This window comes from Cornus florida, unplaced genomic scaffold (genome assembly GCF_030987335.1).
Source record: "Cornus florida cultivar Cherokee Brave unplaced genomic scaffold, ASM3098733v1 CherokeeBrave_3.0.0_Hap2_Chr07, whole genome shotgun sequence".
NCBI lineage: Eukaryota > Viridiplantae > Streptophyta > Magnoliopsida > Cornales > Cornaceae > Cornus > Cornus florida.
In genome coordinates, this window is record NW_026775577.1 from 36,354,783 (window position 1) to 36,365,000 (window position 10,218).

At 36.6% G+C, this 10,218-nt stretch overlaps 1 protein-coding gene and 1 non-coding gene across 10 annotated transcripts in view; one reads left to right on the top strand and one right to left on the bottom strand.

The window, feature by feature from the left end:
• Positions 1-1,086: 1,086 nt before the first annotated feature.
• The window catches only part of LOC132267041 (uncharacterized), a 41,696-nt gene continuing 32,564 nt past the window's right edge, over positions 1,087-10,218 (top strand). For 2 of the 9 annotated variants that reach the window (XM_059768085.1, XM_059768080.1), the window contains exons 1-3: positions 1,129-1,461; positions 6,871-6,921; positions 9,081-9,152. In XM_059768085.1, the coding sequence (XP_059624068.1) occupies positions 6,907-6,921; positions 9,081-9,152 (87 nt within the window). In that variant the 5' untranslated portion in view covers positions 1,129-1,461; positions 6,871-6,906. Of the gene's footprint in view, positions 1,462-6,181; positions 6,278-6,870; positions 6,922-9,080; positions 9,153-10,218 lie in introns of all 9 variants that reach the window. The other 7 variants (XM_059768079.1, XM_059768081.1, XM_059768084.1 and 4 more) reach the window with 7 other exon arrangements.
• LOC132267747 (U6 spliceosomal RNA) lies at positions 4,087-4,191 on the bottom strand. Its single transcript, XR_009469087.1, has one exon. It is a non-coding gene; the product is annotated as a U6 spliceosomal RNA (small nuclear RNA).

Genomic DNA, 10,218 nt, shown 5'->3' on the forward strand with positions numbered 1-10,218 from the left:
TTTATGGATGAAAAGTGCAACTTAATTAGCGGTGTGGGGTTTAATGTCATTTTCAATTGCAAAAATAAATCCCTTTTACGAAGATACCACTTTTGTTCTAAAGGTACCACGTTTTTGAACTGAAGGTACAACTTTTTGGCCTCCAGATACCACGTTTTCTAAACAAGGGTGATAAGGTAAATGCATTGGAATAGGGAGAAGGGCATTTTAGGTAACAAAAATTTTAAACAGTAAAACTTCATGTGCCATGTCATCATTTAGGTCAAACTCATTTTTGTGAAAATATAAGACTTTGACTCCATCCCTGAGTAAATATGGCTTTATATGTAAAAATTCCTTAATTTTATGATATTCATAACATACAGGTAATGTGATTTCTAGGGTAATAATCTATTACTCACCAAGAAATTTTTTCCGCCCCCAAACATTATGACCAATGATATGATTTAAGTGTACAAAAGGTAATTATATATATATATATACTCAATATACCCGTCAAATTTAATGAGTCCAATTCATTTATGAATTATTGGAATTACTTCTTTACTTATTTTGAATAAATGTGAATTTCATGTAAAATCTATATGCACCTAATATAATATTTATGGAACCCAAATGGATATTATATAATGGGAACTTAGGAAGCAAATTTTTTTTAGCATTATCAAATATGTTTTAGATACACGGATAAAGTTTGAACACGTGTTAGATAGGTTAAATTTTTTTGAAATTTAAATACTCTATATCTTATTTTTTGGTTGGACGTGGGATACCGCATGAAGACTGCAATGATACATTTTGAATACTTTACAACAAGAATAGTTTTATAATTTATTTATTTATTAGAAAAATAGAATTCTCTATAATTTATAATAAATTATGAATTAATTAGAAGCGTAATATAAAATTTAAGGAAAAAAAAAAGAAATATTATATCTAATTTTCAAATTAACGATTTCATTGATGGTTATACGAATAATTAGCAAAAATTATTATTACTATATTTAATAATATATTATATTATGATTTTTTTTTTGATGTTTGCATGTCATATTTTTTGATTTGTCGTATCACAGTGAGCAAGCATACCTTCGTGTTCTGTTAGTGTATATGTGTTTATTGTACTTATAACCAAATCCAATAAAAGTCTTTTGGTTTATTGAAAATAAAATAAATGATGGTACAAAAAAGAAGTAAATTAAGAGAGAGAGAGAAAAAAACGGAAGAAGTTGTTATGTAAAATACTAGTATTAATTTCCGAAAAAAAAAAAAAAGGGGAAAGAGAAGGAAGTTTTGTAAAATATTTACAGGAAGGTGAATTAACCTTGTTCACTCACACACATACTAAGGTGAATTAACAGTCTTTCTTCAACTGCATAGTCTCAGAAGAGAAGGCTTGGTTCGACGCACTCAATCATCGAGAAGAATTTAATCCTTATCGTTCAACGTTCGAGCAAGCAGGTAATCTTGAAACCCAATTGTCAGTTTCTTCTACAACTGCGATTATGTAGTAAATTCGGTGCATACATACAAAATACACGCACTTAGACATATATGCCATATATTAGTTGTTGCAATAAAAATCCATGATTTTGCTGTCTCGAATTTCTTGGTGTTGAATTTACAAGTTGGGTATATGTGAATTTGCGGTTTAATTCACTAATAAGAACAATGCCTGTAAGGTGTTTGATATGTGGACTCAATTACATTTTGAAGTATAGTAGAAGATTGTACTTTTCAGATTATATCATAAAATCATTTGTTATGTTCTTTTCTCCATGGTAGATATCTCATGCCTCAGCATTTTCAGTACTATCTCTAGATTTCAGGGATGAAATTGAAAAAGAAAAAGAAAAATATTAACAGTCTTCTTCTTCTTTCTATTCATTTACACACAAATTTCAGTAGCTCAACTCAGGGCTTGCATGTCTTTATCTTATTGGGTATTAAGGCAATGTCTATGTTGTACACTATCAACTTATTGGTCATTATAAATGCTGAGTGCTTTAGCACATCATTGCATATTTACATTCTAGAAAGAACGTACACTCCCTAGAGGGTTCCGTGGCGGTGTCGAACATGCCCTGACACGGAAGTATCTTAGAGTTTGCATCATTTCTTCTTCTTTTGGTTGGACATGGTGAGGACACGTTAACGACACAGCGGGGACACTTGCAGGATAGTCACTGCAGTTTTGCAATATTTTTTGAGAAGGGGTTTCAATGCAATTTTAAAAAATTATGGGTTAATAGAAAAATATTATGAAGTTTAAAAAACAAAAACAAATGCTCAATACCTTATTTATGAACAAATTACCGATTACATTCATGGTATTGTGGATAAAATTGATAAAAATCCATTTTTTATATTGTATTGTGCCGTCCCTATGTCCCGCGTCTGTATTCATTCTTCATTGTTCACATGTTAATATTCTTTTTTGATAACTATTTTTCACTTTTTTTTTTTTTTTTTCTTTTTTTAAAAAAAAACAAACTATTTTTCACATGTTAATATGACTCAAGTCTTGAAAGAAATGACCCAAAAAAATTCTTCTTCAAATTGGTTTTGAATTTGCTGTAAAATTTATGCTGCTGGTTACTATTGGTTAAATTGCATGAACCTCCCCTTATCTTTGACAAGAATTACATGGACCTGTCTCATGGTTTAAAAATTTTCACTAACTTCCCTATTCGTTTTCAGGGTCAGTGTAATTTCTCAAACCTTAGAGGAGGTCCATATAGTTTTGCCAAACCTCAAGGATGGTCGGTGTAAATTACACTATAAAATTTTAATTAAAGTTAAGGGTTCTCATAGTTCCACTGAACAACCTGTTGCCAAAAAGATAGTGTGAGCATACTCCAAGACTGTTCATGAATTATGATTTCCTACAAATATACATGTTATGTAATATATGCTCATAGGAAGAAGAGAAGGCCAATTGCGAATTATGTTAAGTAATTATTGGCTTCAATGTTGGTTAAAGGATCGCTAGCATGATGTTGATTCCCTTTGTGTGACTGCCGCATGGAGCTGACTTTTGTTGACTCACATATGGTGACGATGGTAAGATAATAACTATAATATCAATAATAGCGACTATGATCCTCTTGAGGATGCCCTTGATGGATACACCTGATCTAAAATACTAATCTTGACTTGAGTGAAACAAGTACAACTCCAAGGGAAGACTGAGGAAGAAGCTCCAAAGAGGAACCCGAAGTCTCCGAGAGCGGGCACCTTGTTATAAATCAAGGACTTCCTTTCCATGGATAAGTCTCGATGTTGGCACATAAACATGAGGACTTCCTCTTATGGATAAGCCTCGAATGGATAGGGCCTAGGGTTGTGCGGCCTTCCCGGGTCCTGCCCTCGAAGAACCTAGAGGAGCTCCTACCAATAAACCTTGAGGAATAATGGAAGAACCTTAGGAGCTTCTCTTTATCGATAAACCTTGAGGAATATAGGAGGATCCTCGAGGAAATCCTCTTTACGGGTAAACCTTGAGGAATAATGAAAGACCCTTGAGGAATCCCTCCTTACGGGTATACCTTGTGGACAGACATAAGGCCCTCGAGGAACTCCTTAAGTCTAGATGATGAATTAAAGAAACTATGAGCAACCATGGAGGTCGCCATCCACGATGATTTGTCATGAAACACAATAGGACCAATATTGGCCTGGTGGTTAAGATCCGAGGATCGTCGAGAGGTAGCATCACTTTTCAAGAGCCATAGTTGTCTTGACCTATCATGCAGGAAGATAGAAGTAATCTGCCAAGAGAGAGAGAGTATCACCCTTGGAATCATCCCATTTAATAGATATTCCCCCAGTCACAATCACATTAAATGTACATCTTGTAACGACCCACTCCACCACATGGTATGATATTGTCCGCTTTGGGCCTGAGCTTGCACGGTTTTGCTCTTGGGCTTTACCCCAAAAGGTCTCATACCAATTGGAGATAACACACTTACATATAAGCACTTCACCTTTCCTCTACCGAGGCAATGTAGGACTGTGCACCCGTAACTCGTCAGTGTGGTAGCCTGACAGTGTCTCGCACCCGCCCACAAGGTCATCACAATAAAAAATTTGGACCATTTCTCAATTTGTGCGTGTCATCCTTGCGCAAGGGCCATGCTAATTTTCTCTATATCGTTCCAATTTTATCGGATGTCCCCGAAGGATGACACGCACAAATCGAGGAAAGGTGAAGTGCTTATATGTAAGTGTGTCATCTCTAATTGGTATGAGGTCTTTTGGGGTAAAACCCAAGAGTAAAACCGTGCGGGCTCAAGCCCAAAGCGGACAATATCGTACCATGTGGTGGAGTGGGTCATTACAATTTTGCTCTTGGGTTTTACCCCAAAAAGCCTCATACCAATTGGAGATGACCCACTTACATATAAGCACTTCACATTTCCTCTACCCAGGCGATGTGGGACTGTGCACCCGTAACTCGCCAATGTGGTAGCCTGACAGTGTCTCTCGCACCCGCCCACGGCACACCCGCCCACAAGGTCATCACAATAAATAAATAATATATACTTAAAAGAAAAAAAATTTGGGAACGTTACATTCTAATCCCCTTATATAAAATTTCGACCTCGAAATTACGTACCTTCATCAAACAAATGCGGATAATTCTCCTTCATCTCTGACTCCAACTCCCATGTAGCTTCATCTGCTCCATGGTGACTCCACTGTACCGTCACCGATGTTATATCCTTGCGTCGTAGATGTTTAATCATTCGATCAATAATACGCTTTGGAACTTCTACATATGAAGTATCAGGTCACATTTCCACAGTTTGGCACTCAATAGCCTGTGTATCATCTCGTAAACATTTCCTCAACATCGACACATGGAACACATCATGTACCGCTGCTAAACTAGGAGGTAAAGACAATCTATAAGCCATCTGATGCACTGGATCCAATTAGAACTCCGCAGTTAAGCGTGCTTAGGCGAGAGTAGTACTAGGATGGGTGGCCCCTTGGGAAGTCCTCGTGCTGCACCCCTTTTAAAAAAAATTTGTAACAACCCACTCCACCACATGGTATGATATTGTCCGCTTTGGGCCTAAGCCCGCACGGTTTTGCTCTTGGGCTTTACTCCAAAAGGCCTCATACCAATTGGAGATGACACACTTACATATAAGCACTTTACCTTTTCTCTACCCAGGCGATGTGGGACTGTGCACCTGTAGCTCGCTTGTGTGGTAGCCTGATAGTGTCTCGCACCCGCCCATGGCACACCCGCCCACAAGGTCATCACAATCCACCCCCCTTGGAGGCCTGACGTCCCCGTCGGCACATTTTCGGCTGGGTCAGGCTCTGATACCATTTGTAATGACCCACTCCACTACATGGTATGATATTGTCCGCTTTGGGCCTGAGCCCGCACGGTTTTGCTCTTGGGCTTTACCCCAAAAGGCCTTATACCAATTGGAGATGACATACTTACATATAAGCACTTCACCTTTCCTCTACCCAGGTGATGTGGGACTGTGCACCCGTAGCTCGCCAGTGTGGTAGCCTGACAGTGTCTTGCACCCGCCCACAAGGTCATCACACATCTCATCCCCATATCGGATAGACTACTGAAATTGACTTGAGCCTCTAAATGATGTCCAATCTTTCCCTTAAAAGTGACCTGTGGCTGTAGTAGAATAACCTATGCAAATCCTTTTGTACCATGGTCTTTGTCCACAACTGAGGCAATATAAAAAGAGTATAGAGCTCAATTAAAAAGGGGCATATGGAGGACAAAGGGAAGTGAAGAATCCTTTAATGGCCTAACTGCTGAAGGAGAGAAGCCTAGATATATAGTTATTGCTCCATGGGAAATTACTTGAAATCTGCCTCTCTCCTTTGACTTCCCTTCTAGGGTCCTTTGTGACAGCTCAGACATCCACCTTGGCCTTTACTTCCTTGAGGCCACTTCATAATTGGAGTGATTCCTTGCATCATCAGTCCTCAGACCCACACAAGGAAATCAAAAGATCGTTATTGTTTTTCTAGTCTGTAACTACCCAACAATTGTTAAGGTGACTAAAACAACAATTTTCTTAAAAAACACAGACTGAATAGACCATAAATTATTCCTGAAAGAAAATTACAGAAAAATGACAACTTTTTTTTTTCCCTGACCTCTAAATCGTCCATTTCCTTTTGGCAGTCTGAAGATGGCCAATTACCTTGTAGCAACTGAACATCTCATAAATTGTCTGTGGTACGGGTCTCTATGGGGGAATGTGAAGAAGAAATTTGACTTGTAAGTATGATGAGTTGCTTTTGGGCTCGGTGATATCTTTCTTTTATATGAAACAATAATACAAATTTCCCTGTGACCACTCAGGTGAGGAGGGAAAAACATGTGGAAGTATTCTAACATCATGTTACTGCATAAACCAAGTTTTTGGTTTCAGGGAAAAGTTAATTGGTGATGTTCATGGTTTATGGTATTAAGCCTTTTTCTAATTTTCTAAGTAGTCTATGGAAAAAGCAAATCTAGTAGCTCAGTGAGTAAATGTCACAAGTGTTTCCAGCTTCTGCCTTTTAAGTTCCATCTTCTTTTCATGACATTGATATTGGCACATATTCATTCTTTATTGTTATCATGACATCATCCCTTACTCACATAAAAATGAAAAAGAGGGTTTTTTCGCCTTTTTGAGAATGATTCTTTGCCATTGTAATAGTGGACTACTGAGGTTGATGTAGCATATTAAGATTTCCTTGGATGCAAAAAGTGACGAACATTTTATTGCTGATTTGATCAATCTGTCAGCTTTCCCTATTCTTTTTGCTTCCTTTTTAATAGATCACAGACGATTTTACTTAATCATTTGAATTTTTTTTATGCAGAAAATATTAAAGTGGGATGCTAATGCCTATGCCAATATGAATATCAGCTTGGTAAGATTTGAAATTTGAAAGAATGCAGTTCTTATATGTAGTGTTCCAGTGTCTCTCTCTCTCTCTCTCTCTCTCTCTCTCGTGCGCGCGTGCGCATGTGAACTCATGGCTATAGTTGTTTCCCACCAAGTACGTGTATATTGACAAGAATTAGTAGTTAAAAGGATTATTTCAGGTCAGTAAACAAATCATTTTTATTAACACAGGTGATACAGATCCCATGCCCACATGTTGCTTATGTAACGTTTGGTTTTTGAAGCATTTGCAGAACACATGATGAGTGCAAGTTTTACATGATTAATGATTTACACTTGTACTATCAATGGTAACATATTAAAATCAGATTCACTGGTGAGTGATGAGAGCTCTTTTGGGAATTTAATCTGTCTATTGATGATAGGGATGTCTTCAAACTTTGAATGGGTAGAGGGGAGTTTTTGAACTTGTAATAAGAAACCGTATGATCTCTGTTGTCAGTTGATAGAGCTGTATATTGTGAGGACACTGACCTCATGGTTTCATTGTATAAACCCATCTAGGGTTCTCAAAACATACACATGTACATAGAGAGATATAAAGGCATGTAGAGGTATAAGTTGGAATCATAGAGCAATACTTATAGGACATATTTCTTGAGAACAAATTTTTATTTTTGATGTCATCAGACATAATAAGAAGCACCACCCATAGTGGATACACAAGAGGGTCCCCTCAGAGTGAATAAGATCAAAAGGAGCCAAATGTTGTGTCTCACAATTTTTGAAAGGTAAGGCTGAGTGTTTCGCCAAATTGCAGCCGATACGGTTATACCTCTTGGAATTCTTGATGGATGATGATTTATGCATGATGCAGTGGAATACTTAAAATAAAGCCAAATTAGCTTATCAGATTCAAATAATTTGTATTCTGCTATGTCTATTGATGGTATATTTATTGGATAAAAAAAGTTTCTCATGTTACTTTGTATTATGTGTTTGAAAACATCTCATAGCTGGTTTTTTAATATTGTTTTTCTTTTTTATACATATATAATGAGGTATATACATATCAAATATATATATCTATATATATTGAGGTATGATGTTAGACAATTGATCAAATTGGGTTCTAAAACGTAATATTTTCTACATTGTTTAAAAATGCAATGAGGCGGGGAATGTTTTCTATGAATGAATACCAAATTCCCAAAACCAATCAAACTAAGGCCAAAAAGATAATTGTAGCAGTAAAAGCTATAACCCCACAGTAAAAGATAGTATTGTTGGTTAAACCATGTTTATTGTGTACTAAAATGATTAGAAAAGAACATAAATCACATATTAGTCACTAGCACTGTTGGAAAATAGTGTCCTTTCTCCTACCTACCGCTGCAACAAAAGGCCAGACATTGATTTTATGAAAACCATTGATGGAGCTTCTCATATCTTATTCTTCATTTTCTCAATGTAAGTTACTGGTTTCATTATATAAATCTATCTAGGGTTCACAAAACATACACATGTACACAGAGAGATGCAGAGAGGCATGTAGAGGTATAAGTTAGAATCATAGAGCAATACTTATAGGACATATTTCTTGGGAGAAAATTTTTATTTGTACATCATCATCTAGCTCATACTTGTAGATGCTGAGTTATTATTTAAAGTATTGAATACTTTTACTCGAAGAGCATAAGAGTTTCAACACCAAATCGCACAAAGAGCAAGAAGCTTGGATTGCCAGCAATGGAGATTAATCACGGTAAGAGCAATGATTCATGTTAGTGAACAGAATCATAGATCAACATTAGCAGAGTTTGTGGAGAAACATCTAGCATAAGTTTGAATATGAGGCAACTAGGAAACTTTATGGGCTTTAGAATCTGTACCCTATGTTTTGCATAAGTCTGATATAGGTCCTGTGGTTTTTTCTTTTTAGGATTTTCCATATAAGTCTTGGTGTTCTTGCTTTTTATTTAATTTCTGCTCTATATTTTTATCTCCATTGCTGTGTTGTCTTAAAAATAGTTGCAATAATTTGAAAATCAGTTATTGTTAGTTAAGGTTTCAGACCCATTCACCCCCCTCTAGTTCTGGTTGGGGCTTAAATACTCTGACATATCAGAGCTTAGTCTGATAATCCTCCCTTCACTTATTTTCCTAGTTTTTTCTTGCTTATAGGAATGTACTGAGCAGAAGAGATGTAGAGAGGCAAGCCTGTCATCATCTTTCCACTGTACTGTGTACTCAGAGGTAACTTGAAATTCCATGAACTCCAAGAATGAAACCATGAATTTGCTAATTGTATTGAATTTGTGATAAAACCAGCGAGCATGTATCATGTGTAACTTCTTTTATCACACAATTCAAAAATGACATATCTTAACTTTATTGCTTCTAGTGTTGCAGTTTTATATATCGTTGCTTTTGTCTTGTAGTTAATTGTCTTCTATTGCTACTATATTTTACTATTATTGTGGGAAGTTGGTAAGCTGTCTCTTAATATAGAGAAAGGGTAATTCCCAATTTTGCATGCAGCTACCTTGAGGTTCTTGATGACATTTGTCTAGCTTATGAAATTACACCACCTTCCCTTTTGCCCTTTTGGTTTGGAGTTTAGTAAAACAGATCCTTCATCAAGTGTTAAACTAAGATGGTTTAGACAAGTGTAATGAAGACCAGGAGCTGTACTACTGTGGAAGAATGACGTTTACATTGAGAGTAATGCTAGGGGTACAGGGGAGACTAATATCATGGTTGCAATGGTAAATTAATATATGGTACTGTGGGAAAACGTGTTTAATGACTTGTATTCTATACGTGTATAGTTAGCTATTTTAGGAAATTCTGTAACAGCCTGTATTCCTGGAATTAGGCTGATTTGGTTAGTTTCCTATTCTATTAGAATACCCCATAAATCATGGGATCTGATATAACCTAGTTAGTTTACCTTTTTCTGCTGCTAGGGTTGATGTATATAGCTAACATTTTGTGTATTATTCGAAATGAATGAAGGAAATTCTTTTCTCAGTTTGTGTCATGGTATCAGAGCTTTAGGCTCTTTTCTGGGATTAAAAACCTCTTCACACAGGCCTTCATTGCCGAGACCATACTGCTGCTTCTTTGTACCCTGTTTTACCCCATTTTTTAGTTCAAAAACAGAGTATTTTTGCACTCTCTCTGTTCAGCCTTCATTGCTGAAATTTCTTAGAGCAGTTTCCGTTCTTATTTCTACCTTTGCCAACCTTCATTGCTGGTGGTTTCCGTTCCGAGTGATCGGCCTTAATCTCCAAGAGATCATTGTTCATGAAGAATGTCG